This window comes from Rhinolophus hipposideros, assembly GCF_964194185.1.
Source record: "Rhinolophus hipposideros genome assembly, chromosome: 23".
NCBI lineage: Eukaryota > Metazoa > Chordata > Mammalia > Chiroptera > Rhinolophidae > Rhinolophus > Rhinolophus hipposideros.
The window spans coordinates 3,409,792-3,425,208 of NC_138069.1; the positions used below are offsets into that span (position 1 = coordinate 3,409,792).

A 15,417-nucleotide genomic window follows, 5' to 3' on the forward strand; every position below is an offset into this window, starting at 1 on the left:
AGTTGGTTAGAGTGCGGCGCGAGCTCTCAACAACAAGGTTGCTGGTTCACTTCCCACATGGGATGGTGGGCTGCCTCCCTGCAACTAAGATTGAAAACGGTGACTGGACTTGGAGCTGATGGGCCCTGGAGAAACACACTGTTCCCCAATATTACCCAATTTAAAAAAAATGTGGGCTGCGTTTAACAGTATGAAGCTCATTGCCAGTTTTGAAGAAATCCTCCCTTTCTTTCCTCCCCACATCCAACATCCAAACAGTTCCCAGAAGGGTAGAAGCCACACTGCAGTGGACCAGATGCTGGCTGTCAGGTGGCGGTGGGTGGTGTTTGGCTGATAGGAGGATGACAGAAGAGGGAGGCGGAGGAAGAGTGAATGCCCAGTGCGAAGGGGCAGGAAGCACTGGTTGCTGCCCCCAGGTGGTTGACCATGTGTGAGGAGACCAATGAGAGAGCCAGCTCTGTCTAAAACAGCCGCATCTGCTAACGTCCAGTGGAAGAGCACAGATGTTACCATTTGGGGGCTTTTGATCACAAAGCACACTGGAATTTCAGTGTTGGGTGGTGAAAGAGGGAGGAAGTGGAGGGACTGTCCTGTAAGCCTAGTGCGCCAAGCGGGGTGACAGGACACTGATTAGGTGTCCACGAGGTAGTGCACCTCCGGCTTGACTGGGAGCAGTGTTGATATCTGGGGCCCCCTCCCAGTACAGCCCAGGGTGGGAGTCAGGCCTGCAGCGTGCATCGGTGGAAGCCGGCCTGAGCCAGCGTGTGGGGCCTCCAGCTCACCGTCAGGGATGCAGTATTCTTCGGCAAATCTCCCTCGTGAAGGAAACGAGCACCAGATGACGCTACCTGCGCGGGAGCCTCCTGAAACCCTGTACTCCACAAGACCATTGGGTAGTTAGGTCAGGAACCTCTGAGCGAAGCACCCAGAAGTTCACGACAAGGGCTTACTGCGTTTGTTCTTAGGTCTCTACAATCTGCTCAAGCCATTTCCCCATCTCTGTTGTGAATTCCTGGAGGTTAGGCTCTGGTTTACTCGCCTTCCTCTACAGTGCCCTGCACATATCAGGCACTCCGGTAAAAGCTCAAGGCTGGGGGCCGGCCCAGTGGTTCAGGCGGTTGGAGCTCCGTGCTCCTAACTCTGAATGCTGCCGGTTCGATTCCCACATGGGCCAGTGGGCTCTCAACCACAAGGTTGCAGGTTCAACTCCTCAAGTCCCGCTAGGGATGGTGGGCTGCGCCCCCTGCAACTAAGATTGAACACGGCACCTTGAGCTGAGCTGCCGCTGAGCTCCCACCCAGATGGCTCAGTTTGTTGGAGCGCATCCTCAACCACAAGGCTGCCGGTTTGACTCCCACAAGGGATGGTGGGCTGCGCCCCCTGCAACTAAGACTGAAAAGACAACAATTTGAAGCCGACCGGCACCCTCCACAACTAAAATTGAAAGGACCACAACTTGACTTGGGGAAAAAAAAAAGTCTTGGAAATACACACTATTCCCCAATAAAGTCCTGTTCCCCTCCCCCAATAAAATCTTTAAAAAAAAAAAAAGAAAAAAGCTCAAGGCTGAAAAATCTGCCAGGGCCACCACATTCCACACTCCCCACCCCCGCCTACATCATTCCAGTTAAATTTTGAGAGTGGTTGAGAAAATGGCCCCGGTGTTTCCTTTGGCTAAAAGCAGTTGGTATTGCACAATTGAGTTGTTACTTTGGAACTTGTCTGCAGCTGTTTGCATGTGGATATTGAAAGAGGGAGTGGTAGCTTTTATAATTGTTAGGGCACAGAAGGATTCTGTTTCTAATCTGGGACAACCAGCTGACTCATCAAGTGCCCTGACCTTTTAGGTTTCCATCTTCCTCCTTAGGAAAATGGAAAACAGAGCTCATAGTTTTAAAGACAGCCCAAACCTGACACGGAGCAACAAATGATTTTTCTAAAAAGAAAATAATAGAAAGAATAAAAACCCAAGAAAAAATAGCAACTGATTGTGGTTTGCTTCTGACATCAAATGGGTGTGAATTTACCTTCCCTAAAGGAAACTTTTCAGTGAGTCTTATTTTAAAGGGTCCATTTTAGGAGCATGGTTCCTTTCCCTCTTTCCCCACTAGGTGGCAGCAGGAAGCAGAAGAACCTGCATGAAAGTAAAGCGGGTGTCCGGCTGTTGGAGGGGCCCGTTCTTGGGTTGGGTCCTAGAATGGTGTTTTGCTTACACCTCTGCACTACTGTTCCATTTATCGAACATTACTACCGTGTTTCCCCAAAAATGAGACCTAGCTGAACCATCAGCTCTAATGTGTCTTTTGGAGCAAAAATTAATATAAGACCCGGTCTTTTACTATAAGACCACATCTTATATATTATAATGTAATGTAATAATATAACATACCATACTGGGGTCCTATATTAATTTTTGCTCCAAAAGACGCATTAGAGCTGATGGTCCGGCTAGGTCTTATTTTCGGGAAACACGGTAGGTTTTCTGAGCAGACTTAGGTACCCAGTTACTGATTTAAAGAAATACTGACTCAACCAGGATTTTAGAGCACTGTACAATCGGCTTTAACAGTTAAGAAGTAAGAAAATCTTGAAGTAGGGGGAGAAATGGGAACATTCAAATCGGGACTAACACTGAGAAAGCTACCCTCATTTTCTTGCTCGTTCCTTGTTTGTGTCTAGTGAGTGCCGGTGCCCACGGAGCTGCCTTGGGCAGGAAGCCTAGGTCAGAATACTCCTGCATGCACGCTCCTGCCGGGCCGGTGTGTGGGTCTGTGTGGCCTCTGTCTGCAGCCCAGGGCAGCAGCACAGACTGCAGCATGCTACTGCCTGACTCCTCTGAAATCTATTTAGAGATAATAATGAAAGTGTTATTTAGAACTTTGTAAACATCTCAGTGTAGATGCTTATGGTCACAGGGAAAGAGGGATGGAATTGGGATTGGGATGAAGGACAGAAACCTTCAGGAAAGGAACAGCCTGTGTTTAGAGGCTGAGTGTAGGCAACTGTTAGTGGAGGAATCCTGTCCTGGCAGCTGAAAACGACGCTGGGGAAATAGTAGGGAGATAGCACCTTCTCTCCTCCCCACGCCCCTGTCACACTCTTTTCAGGAAATGCCTGCCCCTGAACGCTCAGGGGGCTTGCTGCTCAACTGCTTGCATAGGGCATTCATCTCATTCTGTAGCCATGTTCGTGTATGTCCCATGTCCTAGAAGGCCGGGAGCCCATGAGGACGGGGACGACCCCGTTTGATAGTCCACAGCGCTTGTCCCTGACACGAGGCAGACTTTTTATATAAGATCAGATGAACAAGTCTAGTTGAGAAGGGCAGGGGGAAGTGAGAAAAACGGTGCAGACAGACCCAGCTGCGGTCAGATGGTCTTGATAAGAAGTGGGGTTTGTGAAGGCTGGTGACTGGGCCCAGGATATTACAAGATGTTTGTGGTTGGCGGGGCGGAGAATGAGACAAAATCTGGGGCCTATACAGCCTGCGAGGAAGCACCCAGAGGGAGAGGAGGCGAGGGTCCGGGTCAGCTCCTAGAAAGGCTGGGAAGGGCATTAACACTGGCCTGTGCAACAAAATGGAGCCTAGGCTGTACTGCCAGGATCCTGTGGCTGAAAACAGCAGAAATCCCAGTGAAACCTGCTTAAACACAAGAAGAAGTTTATTGGTTCCCATAGGTGCAAGGCAGGGGAGGTGGCAGGGAAATGGCTGGTCTCAGGTACAGCTAGACCCTGGTCTCACACGATGCCCTCAAGAATGTGTGTGTGGGGGGACAGAGCCCAAGAGAGCAGTTTTCAGGCTCTCAGCCTCACATAGAAAGGTGCTGGCTCGGGTAGTAAATGGCCATCAACTGTGATTGGATGGCCATCAGCTGTAACCAGTGAGCCATTGGCCACTAATATAACTGCCGTGGCTACGCTAGCAGAAAATGGGGGCTAGCAAGAAGATGGTGGCTGAGCTAGCAAGAGTGGATTGCAGTTAGCACGGCGGATTGCAGCTAGCAAGTGAGGTTGGTTGGCAGAGAGAAGTGGACGGCAGGTTGCGAACAGTGTGGCTCCTGCTTCCTGTGTCTCCAACCCAGCCGCCAGCGAGACTACAGTGATATGACTCCCCTGTCTGTGGCTCCGTGGGTGTTCCTTTTTGGCGTAGCCATATCCTGCGTTCTTATGTGGGGAGCGGGACAGGAGACCCCGCCTGACACCCTCCATGACAGTGTGTGTCTTGTGGCCCTTTCTCATCATCCCCACTCCTGGGCACCCCCTCACACTAGGTGACTGGGCAGCATCAGACTTGTGCCCTACAAAAGGAGAGGATGGCCAGAGTCCAGGAACTGACCCGTCGGCTGCAACTGGGTCGCTTTTCCACAGCTGAGCCTGTGGTTCTGACTGAGGCGAGGACGCAGGACCTGAGTGAGGGAGAGGCAACCCAGAGGAGTAATGAAGGGTGTCCCCAGAGTAAGGAGTGGACCATGGGCAGGACGATGAGCAGGGGAGCACTGAAGGGACAGGGCCCTGTCACAGTCAGCGTGCGAAGCAGGGGGGGCCTCAGACATGGTGCTGCGCACGGAAGTCACTCTTCTTCTTATTTTTCAGCATCTCCACGACCCGGTAAAGAGAAATCTCGATAGCGCCACCTCCCCTCAGAATGGCGATCAGCAGAATGGCTATGGGGACCTTTTTCCTGGGCACAAGAAGACCCGCCGGGAGGGCCCCCTGGGAGTAGCTGTGTCTTCCAACGGCTTGCCTCCAGCCTCCCCGCTCAGCCAGCCTGACAAGCCTGGCGCAGAGGCCCTGCAGGCCAGCGGGAAGCACTCGCTGGGGCTGGACTCCATGAACAAGAAGTGTCTGGCAGACTCAAGCCTCCACCTAAACGGAGGCAGCAACCCCGCCGAGTCGTTTCCACTGAGCCTGAGTAAAGAGCTGAAGCAGGAGCCTGTCGACGACCTGCCCTGCATGATCGCGGGGGCCGGAGGCTCCATATCCCAGAGCAACCTCATGCCTGACCTCAACCTGAACGAGCAAGAGTGGAAGGAGCTCATCGAGGAGCTGAACAGGTCGGTGCCCGACGAAGACATGAAGGACCTGTTTAACGAGGACTTTGAAGACAAGAAGGACCCCGAGCCTCCGGGTGCAGCAGCGCAGCCCCCCTTGGCGCAGGACCTGAACATTAAGACCGAGTTCTCTCCAGCAGCCTTTGAACAAGAACAGTTAGGCTCTCCACAAGTGAGGGCTGGGTCTGCAGGACAGACCTTTCTGGGGCCTTCATCCGGCTCTGTGAGCACAGATGCAGCCAGCCTCGGGGGCTCTCAGCCCCTGTTCCACGCCTCTGGTCAGCCCGGGGCGGACACTGCCAGTCCCAGCCTGATGCCGGCATCAGCCCAGGCCCAGAATGCACAGAGAGCCATGCCCAGTGTGGTGCTGCCCAGCCAGGGCCCAGGAGGGGCCTCAGAGCTGTCCTCTGCACACCAGCTCCAGCAGATGGCCGCCAAGCAGAAGCGCGAGCAGATGCTCCAGAATTCACAGCAGGCCACCCCAGCACCAGCTCCAGGCCAGATGTCCACATGGCAGCAGACAGGCCCCTCCCATAGCCCCTTAAATGTCCCTTATCCCATGGAGAAGTCTGCCAGCCCTCCCAGCTACAAGCAAGACTTCCCCAACCCCAAACTGCTCATGATGCCCAATGTGAGCAAGAGCTCCCCTCGTCCCGGAGGCCCCTACTTGCAGCCCAGCCACATGAGCCTGCTGAGTCACCAGCCGCCAAGTAACCTGAACCAGAGCGCCGGGACTAGCCAAGCGTCCGTGCTGGACTATGGCAATACCAAGCCCCTTTCCCATTACAAAGCAGACTGCGGGCCAGGTGGCCCTGGGGCTGGCCAGAGCAAGACGGCCCTCATGGCTTACCTTCCCCAGCAGCTGCCACATCTGAGCAATGAGCAGAGCTCCTTGTTTCTGATGAAACCAAAGCCGGGAAACATGCCCTTCCGATCTCTGGTTCCACCCAGCCAGGTGAGTGGGGCTTCGCTCTGGGACTCTGCATCCCTGGGTACCAGGTCCAGGTAGTTGGGGAACAAAAGCAAGCAGGGAGGGAGCAGCTGCAGCTGTCCTTTGACTCCCCTATGGAGTGCGAATGAGCGAGCCAAGCAGGGCTGATGCTTAATAAACACAGGTAGGGTCGAATTCCCTCCTAACTTGGTTTTAACTATTCACACGTTTGGGGATCACCTGCACTTGGCCTCATGTCCCTTTCATGCCACGCAACTTAAATTGTCATTTGTGGCTGTGGTTTGCTGATTAAGACCAGATTTAATGTCCTTTTTAGAGGCTTTGCTTTCTTTCTTTAACCACCTTTCAGATCTCTCTGTTCAAAATACCTTAAGTTTAGTAAGCGCATAACCTTTATAAACCTTTTCCATGAGGGCTGCTTCCCAGCATAGCTAAACTCCATGGGTATTTAGTCATTGGTGTGCAAACACAGGGCTCTGCACGGTGGAGAATGGTCACGTGCCAGTGTGGTCGTGGTCATAGTTCTAACTTGTATTTCTACACTGCTCAGATAGCTTCCAAGATGCCCCTCCCTGGGTACCTCCCGGGGGTCGGGTCTCGTGTAATAACTGTCCCCGGCTTCCTCAGTGGCAGTGCGGCCTCGACTCTTCCACGTCTACACGTGTGTATCCATTGAAACTTTTTCACAATTGTGTGATGACACTTGTGTAACGTGCATCGTCTCCTGTTTTGCCATAAGCAAGTCTGCATTGAATAGCTGTGTGTGTACCTTTGTGTATTTGTAACACACTCTAACATTAAAAAAATTAGAAAACACGATGCTGGTAAAATACCGTGAGGAAGTAGGCTAACTCATACATTGATGAGTGTGTGTAAATGAGCACACTGATTTTGGAAAGGAATTTTGGCATTATGTATTTTTCATAAGCCATAAAAATATTCATGAATATACCCACGTTATAATAATAAAAAAGAGAAAGTTACGTGCAGGGTACTCATCGCATGACTATCCAATAACTGCAAACTGGAAGCAGTTTCAGCATCTCTCCACAGAGCGTACATTTGCAAATGTTGAAACTTCCACTTATTTCAGCCATTAAATGGTTAACAGCCACTAAAAGCAACCTTGAGAAAGAGTGGCCATGACGACAGGGCACTAGACACTATTGCAGCACCTCACAAAGCCTTGTGACTGGGGGGAGGAAGCGCCATCAGAACCGTGGGCTCTAAGATTAGAATCTTGTGAAGATTAAATGTCCTAACAAATAAAGACTCGAAAGAGGCTCAAGAAGTTGAACTTGTTTAAATGATAGTAGCTTTCTCCGTTTCCTGTTTGGAGTTAAATTTTCCACTTTCAAGTATAAGTGATGTTGGAATAACATTATGGTAACCTTTGACATGATTCTCACTTTTGGTCCTTGTATTGATAGAGAATATTCCTTAAAAGTTCTCATTGATACTCAGTCTTTTTTGAGCATGAGTGGACAAACGATACCATTTCCGGTGGGTCAGGGGCAACCCCACCGGCAGGAACCCACAGTTGGCACACTTGGAACATGGTCTGTCCCCATTAACGGCAGCCCCTCAGAGAGCTCCTCCTCGGGGTCCCACCTGTTCCCATGCATTCCAGAGAACAAGCCTGTATAAGCTACAGTCGCCTACAGAAACTGTTGTGTGCAAATTACGGGCTTAAATGTAAAATCACACCCTTGCCATTGGCCAGTCATAGGAAGTGACTGTTCATTGCTGTGCCTGGATACTCAGATGTTTGCTTTCCTGGTCTCAGCCTGCCCTGGGGTCCTCCGCGGGGAACCAGGCTCACTGGGCTCAGCTCATCTACTTTGGTCAGGCAGGGCTCATAGACTTCACCGTGTTCCGCCTGACTCGAGACCCTCTTATCTGTGTTGACAGGAGCAGAACCCTCCCAGCGTCCCTGTGCCAGCCCAGGCCGCTAGCGTGGGGACCCAGCCACCTACTGCGTCTGCAGCCAGCACGCATGGCAGTGCCCCCTATCTGAGTGGCCCGCAGCAGGCAGCCGTGATGAAGCAGCATCAGTTGCTTTTGGACCAACAGAAACAGAGAGAGCAGCAGCAAAAGCATTTGCAGCAACAGCAGTTTTTGCAAAGGCAGCAGCACCTTCTGGCAGAGCAGGTAAGAGGAAGGTGGGAGAAAACCCTGCTCCCACCTTTGCCCGCCTCCTGGGGCCTGATGTGAATGCACGCTCATTTGCATGTTCAACATTAAACTGGGTCCAGGAGTGTGGTGGCCTGTATCAGAAACAGCTTTGTGTCACTTAGTGGGAATTAATGAAGGCAGAATCTGTGGCTAAAATTGTGTATTAGGGACATTTTTCCATGTCCATTGTTTGCAGCTGCCAAAGCACTGAGCCCCCTGGCCCCCCCCACCCCGGTTTGTTGTGGGACCCAGGTTTGTTGTAGATGCAGTTTGTTTCAAGCCAGAATGAGAAGTAGGAGATGGAGACCTGCCTGAGGTCCTGGGGCCATAGAATCAGGACCAGCAAGCCCCATCCTAGTCCTATAGTTCAACCACGTGATCACCAAGTATAGTAGTGTACAGGTGCCAAGGCTGTAGGAGTTCATGGGATTTTAAATTACATCTTTCAGACGTAAGAGATGAACTAGCCATCCGGAGGTTAGTTGATTGAGAGGGGCTTTAAAACCCACATCACTGCCTGGGTTCTACCTTTTTTTTTCCCCCCTGAGAATTTTTATAAGAGTTTGAGACAAAACTGATGACAATTGCTGGGAAGCAAGACCTCAAATGCTCCAGTTCTGCCATTTTTTAAATAACAGCTTTTTGGTGAATAATCCACATGATATACAATTCATCTGTTTAAAGTACATACTTCCGTACTTTTTAGTATATTCAGAGTTGTGCAACCATCACACAATTTTGGAACATTCCATCACCTAAAAGGAAACCTTATGCACATTAAAAGTTATCCTCCCCACCCCAGGCCTAGGCAACCACTCATCTACTTTCTGCCTCTAAAGATTTGCCTATTTCTGGACATTTCACATAAGTGGATTCAAGGTTCAACCATGTTGTAGCATGGATAATACTCTGTTGTATGAATGTGTTGCATTTTATTTAGCCACTCATGTGGAGATAGACATTTGGGTTGTTTCCTGAACTTTGTGGCCATAGGTTTTCAGTTCTCCTGAGTACATATCTGGGGTGGGAGAGCAGGCCTGTGCAGTAACTCTGACGTTTCGCTTTTGGAGCTGCTGGGCTGTAGCCCACAGCCGCTGCAGCACTGCGTCCCTCAGCGGTGTGTGCAGTGCCCCTTTTTCCACCTCCCCACCCACCACACTGGCATCCTAGTGGGTGTGAAGTGGTATGTCTTGGTGGCTTTGATTTGCATTTCCCTGATCTGCCCTCCATTTTTAAAAACTGATAATACCACCTGTTCTTAATTATTGTTCCCTAGCTCTGCCCCATCCTTCAGTTTCATAGGGTTTATTATAAGTCCCCCAGATGAGGTCATGAGCATGACCCCCCCAGGAGTCCAGCTGTGAGAAACAAACTGGGACAGTCCTCTCTGCTCCGATTTAACTCTGTTTTATGTGGGTCTCCTGCTCTGGACGTTTTCTAGGAGAAGCAGCAGTTTCAGCGCCATCTGACCCGCCCACCACCCCAGTATCAAGACCCAACGCAGAGCACCTTCCCACAGCAAGTCGGACAGTTCACAGGTGAGGGTGTCTGAGGTGGTGGGGGGCGAGGGGAAGGCAGGCACTGGAGGGCAGATGGTCTGTTCCCCCACTTGTGCTGAGTTCCTGCTGTCTCCCTGGCTTTATGCCAGGTGCTGAATGGGTTTACTGCTCACAGAAGCTTCGTTCTGCTCAGCCAAGGAGGCTGGTTTCTAGTCACCCTGCTGACTAAGAGGAGAGGCTCACGGACAGACCGCTTTGGCCAAATGCTTTGGCTGGGTCCCTGGCTGTACAGTCTTTGAAGCAAAATCATTTCTAGTTGGAAGATACCTTATCAATGGGAAATAGCTTCTGTAATTCTTATGAAAGTTCTTTGCTTCTGCAAAATGACCTTTTCCTGTTTTCTAGGTAAGGAGAGACTTAATGAACTTGTGTGGCCATTGCTTTTCTTTCTTCTTCTCCACTCACTCTGGTGTCACGGATGGCAGCACCAGCCGTGGACAGTTGACCAGGAAAGATTAGGAGGCACTCCGAGGTCTCAGCTGTCACGTGTCAGATATGCGAGGGAACCTGGCTGCCATTGCTCAGGCTGTCACTCCAGAAATAAACAGAAATGCCAATTGACAGATGCAGTAAAATGCGGTCTATACCCACCTTCCTAGCTCTTGGAATATCTTCAAAACCTGTCCTTTTCTTGGTCAGTGACTCTCACTGTAAAATGTCCTAGAGAAACTGACCACGCTGTGTGTTCTGGAAGAGACAGGTGGAGTTTTATGTATGTGCTGACCAGGAGCGGAGAGGAAGTCGGCAGGCATCTCAGAAGCCTGGGCTTAGCCAGCTTTCCTGCCTCCGTCCCTTCTGAGGCTGTGAGCTTCAGTGGACATGAAGTAGACTTTCTTTTCCTCAGTTTTTAGTTAGGTGCTAGTGGAGAGAATGAGAGGAGAAACAAAGTACTCCGCTATGGCCAACCCCCAAGCAATTGCACAGGAACCCGCCTCAGTTTCACCATGCGGCCATTGCTTAAGGCAGAGCCCCAGACGGAACCTCTCTGTCCCTTTCTGCGCCGCCTCTCCAGCACAGCGCCCACCACAGAGCAGGGGCTCGGTAAGCACCTGCTGGTCACCGTCTGGGCTTCTCCCTGCTGTGACCACCTGTCATTTGTGGTGGATGTGAAGAACACGCCCTGACCCTGCAGCCCCCCGTCCAGTGCCCACTGTGCACCCTCATCCACGTGACTGCACAGTCCCGGCCCAGCAGGGTCTGGGCCACGGTGGCAGTCCAGGTCCCCTTTGGCTGTCCTTCACATGCAGCCCTGTCCTTCACATGGCGGCCACAGCTCTGAGTCCAGCCGGGACTGTCCCTGCAGTTTTATCTCTAAGCTGCTGGACGCTTTCCCCGCACAGACCCTTTCAAAGCTTCGTACCTTTGCACACGCTCTTTTCTCTGTCTAGAATAATGTTTCTCCAAACTGTTAAACTTCTGCCCTTCTAAAACCCATCGTGTTTGCCGCCGTGTCTGCTGCCCTCCCCAGATCTCCGCCGCCATTCAGCATCTGTCCCCTGTGCTCCTGCAGCTTGCTGAGCAGCCTGTGGTATCCCTGTCACACCACACGGAGTCTTCACCTGCCAGAGGCAGCTCCCAGGCTCTTGGGGTCCTGCCGCAGCGCAGACATGGCGTGGGCCTGGGCAGGGGGACTGTCCAGTCCACCAGCTCCCCGCCCCTCAGGTGTTGCCCCTTCCTCTGTGCCTGTCGGCTCCAGACCGCCTCTCTCCCACCTGTCACCCGTTTGCTCGCAGGGCTCTGTTCTCTGAAGCTGCAGGGACCACGAGACAAGCGGTCTTTGACTCTGCTGTTGCTGCCCATAGGAGAGCAGCTGCCCCTGGGTCTCGGAGGTGTCCGCACACCAGCTTGATTGGCGGGCTCTTCTCTGTCTTCCAGGGTCCTCTGCTGCCGTGCCTGGTATGAACAACTTGGGTCCATCTAACGCCAGCTGTCCTCGAGTGTTCCCTCAGGCCGGGAATCTGATGCCAGTCGGCCCTGGACACACTTCAGTTTCCTCTCTCCCCTCCGCCTCAGGACAGCAGGACCGGAGTGTGGCTCAGTTCGCTGGCCCCCAGAGTATGCCGCAGGGCAGCCTCTATGGCATGGCCTCCGGCATATCCCAGATAGTTGCCCAGCCCCCGCCACAGGCCACCAACGGACATGCCCACGTGCCACGGCAGACCAGCGTGGGCCAGAACACCTCGGTCTCAGCTGCCTATGGACAGAACTCTCTGGGGAGCCCTGGCCTCTCCCAACAGCACAATAAGGGGACCCTGAACTCTGGTTTAACTAAGCCACAGGTCCCAAGGGTGTCAGCGGCCCTGGGAGGCCAGAATGCCCCCTGGCAGCATCAGGGAATGCCCAGCCTGGGTGGCCAGAGCGCAGGGAGCAGCCCCGTGAGCCCCTTCACTGCCGCCTCCGGTTTCCACATGCAGCAGGCTCACCTGAAGATGTCCAGCCCGCAGTTCTCCCAGGCGATGCCCAGCCGGCCCATGGCTCCCATGAGCTCAGCAGCTGCCGCAGGGCCCATGCTGGCACCCATGAGTGCGCAGCAGAGGACCAGTGCCCCTGCCGCGGCACCTCCCCAGGGAGCCCCGCAGCAAGGCTTGCCGGGCCTCAGCCCAGGGGGGCCTGAGCTAGGGGCCTTCAGCCAGAGCCCTGCCCCACCTATGGGTGGCCGGGCGGGGCTGCACTGCCCCCAGGCCTACCCCGTGCGGACCGCAGCCCAGGAGCTGCCCTTTGCCTACAGTGGGCAGCCGGCTGGCAGCGGGCTGGCCAGTATGGCTGGAGACGCTGACCTGATGGACTCGCTGCTGAAGAACAGGACTTCGGAAGAGTGGATGAACGATTTGGACGACCTTCTGGGGCCTCAGTAGTGGGAGCCTTTGTGGTGTTGTCAGTGTTTCTACGTCCTGTATTTCTGTTCTCATATTCAACAGTGAGCAACTGTTTGGACCAAAAGCCCATGGCCCAGGGTGCCGGTGGGCAGAGCAGAGCCCAGGGCCGAGGCCTAGCCTGGCCGGGGTCTGCAGAGCCCAAGGCTGCGACCCGGCAGCTGTGGTCTGTCGGGCTGGCCCCGACCATCTGCTGGTGTCATTGCCAGGTGTTGCGACAGCAGGACAGGGTTCTACAGGTGGTTTTCTATCCAAGTGACCGAAAAACCAACAGTTATAATCATGAGACCCTATGGTGTCAGGCTTATAAAAATCTGTGCCATCGTGTTGACTTCATCCAAGATTCCCCTCTTACCCCAGTGTTGGGGACAAGTTTTTGTTGAAACTTTATGTAGAACTATTTGCAATTGTAGCATAGAAAAGATTAAATTTTTTAAAGGTTTTAAAACAGCTTAGGATAGGTGGTGGTGTAAGTTGGTTAAGTGGCTTTGGAAACCTAGGGTTTCCTGTTGATGGACGGCCTCTTTTATTCCTGCTCTTCGTCAGCTTTCAGGGGCTGGGGGCGGGAGGGCGGTCACTCGGGAATCATTTCTGGAAGTGAAGGCTGTGACTGTGTGTGCCAAAAAGGAGCGGGTGCTGTGCGATGGCAGATGCCATCTTTCCAGCAGCTCTCTTCCCAGACTCTGTTCTCCCAGGTTGGCATTGGAGAGGCCCCCAGGCAGTCCCCAGGCTAAATGCTGACATGGAGTGTTTGGGGTGCCTGTGTCCCCTCATGTCGTCACTTGCATTCTCTGCAGTTCCTCCGACAGCTTGTATTTTCCCAGCTTTGGGAGCTGGTCGTTGTTGAGTTGTGCACAGATGTCTTTTCTCCACCCTGTCTTCAGTTCCCATGGCCTTTCTTTATGCCTCTCCTTTTTTTTCTCTCTTCATCCCAAATGGAAAAATCTCTTTAAGGCAACGATCTATTAATTGGAGAGGAAAAGAGAGTCACTAAAATTCCCTAGGGAGCCCTAGCATGGTCAGGAGGAGGGTACCCCCTCCCAGGAAGGAAAGCATTGCGGAAAAGAGGATCAGAGAGGTGCCCTGTTTGGCAGGGAGGCCCGGCCCAGGGAGGAATTCCACTTTGTTTTACTCCTGCCACTCCCATGTTAGATGACTTGCACTTTTTAAAGAGAATTGCTTTATAACACTAATGCATCCTTTCTGAAGGTTCAAGTGGATTTCTCTTTTAAGGTCTATAAATTAATAGACTTGACTAAGCTAAGAGTCCACAAAGCAGAGTATTACATGTGGCCTGTTTGTGGAAAATGAAGATGGAGAAAGCACTTCGGTATCAGGAAAACAAAATGGTGAGCGCAGGGCGAGAGCCCTTCACACAGAATGTTGGAGAGAAAAGGGTACCCTGAAGAGTGGCTTCTATGCTGAGCGGTCTCTGGAGAAACCGCAAGTCCGTTTTTATTTCCCTGGAGTCTCAAAATGGGTAATTCAAGGAGCGTCATATGTAAAGAATTGAGCCAAGGAAAATACTCATGCAACCAGCCTGAGTGGCTTTGATGAGGAATAGAGGGTTGTACACACATTGGTAGTGATTTTGCACCAGCAGTGCCTTCATGGGGGTACTTGGACCCTCAGATCCTCTTCTCTAATAGCCATGTGCCCCCACAGATGGTGGTGTTGGACCATTTCCCCTTTCACCGCCCTCCCTGCTTTCCCCAGAGGCTGAATTTAGCTCTCAAAGAAGGGAATGGATCAGTCAGTGAAGACTCCACCCTCTGAGTGAGTTCCCCAATCTGAAAGGGAAGAGGGGGACTTCCGCGGGTTTTCTACCAAATAGAGCGGGCTGAAGGCTGGTGGTGGGCCCTGTTCCTCATTGGTGTCCCTCTGGCTGCTGCTCACCTCTGTCGCCAGGGCGCCCCCCCGCCCCAAGGGAGGGCTGCCCCCGCCTTAGTCCTGGGGCCACCACACAGCAGGCTGCTCACTTGCTGCAGTGTCAGAGCAATAAAATGTGATGCTGGGGTCCCCCCAGGGAGCTGCCCGTGGCTTTATTTATGAACCTGGTTTTTGGGGAGTCGGGAGGAGAGGACTCTGCTTCAGGATCACCCCCATCTTCCAGGAGCCATGACTCAAAAGAAAAGGGTGCTCGGACTTTTGTGATACACATTTGCTTTGTGTAAATAAATGTTTACAATTTTATATTAAAGATGGAATAAGCGTTAGAGCTCTGACTGTATATTTTTTACTTTTATAGATTTTAAAACTATGATCCTTTATATATGTGTTTCGGGGGAGCTATGATAAGTTTTATGGCAAACAGTTGGTATTAACTTTTTATTGTCATCAAAAGTACACAAAAACTCTATTAATCCCCTTATTCTTCTACTTCCCTTAACTGGTATACACCAAAAAGAAATCTTGACTTTTCTGTTTTATCATTATAGAATAATAAAAGTATTTTGCTAGTATGGAAACTGCCTGTGTATTGCCTTCACGAGGTTGTGCCAGCCGGGAATGAGGTGGGCCTTGACTACTCGTTTGGTGGTTGATTTTCTTTTGTGACTTAGCTATTTACATATGGAGGAGCATTGGGGTGGGGAGAGGGTGTTTGGTTTACCTCTGAGTAACTTGCACTATTTGATGATAGACATGAAATTAGAACTGACGTCACTCAGGGATACTTCAGGTCCTTCGCAGTTGAAATGTTTTACAGGCAGACCTCGGAGATACTGTAGGTTCCTTCCAGACCACCACAGGAAAGCGAGTATTTTAATAAAGCCAGTCGCATGAATTGTTTTGGTTTCTCAGTGCAT

The 15,417-nt window shown here is 51.8% G+C and overlaps 1 protein-coding gene across 1 annotated transcript in view; it reads left to right on the plus strand.

The window, feature by feature from the left end:
- MAML1 (mastermind like transcriptional coactivator 1) overlaps positions 1–15,078 on the plus strand; it is a 39,539-nt gene extending 24,461 nt beyond the window's left edge. The window contains exons 2-5 of the mRNA XM_081034998.1: positions 4,594–6,006; positions 7,915–8,154; positions 9,620–9,716; positions 11,613–15,078. Coding sequence (XP_080891124.1) covers positions 4,594–6,006; positions 7,915–8,154; positions 9,620–9,716; positions 11,613–12,592 — 2,730 coding nt within the window. The 3' untranslated portion in view covers positions 12,593–15,078. The remainder of the gene's footprint in view (positions 1–4,593; positions 6,007–7,914; positions 8,155–9,619; positions 9,717–11,612) is intronic.
- Positions 15,079–15,417: the final 339 nt, after the last annotated feature.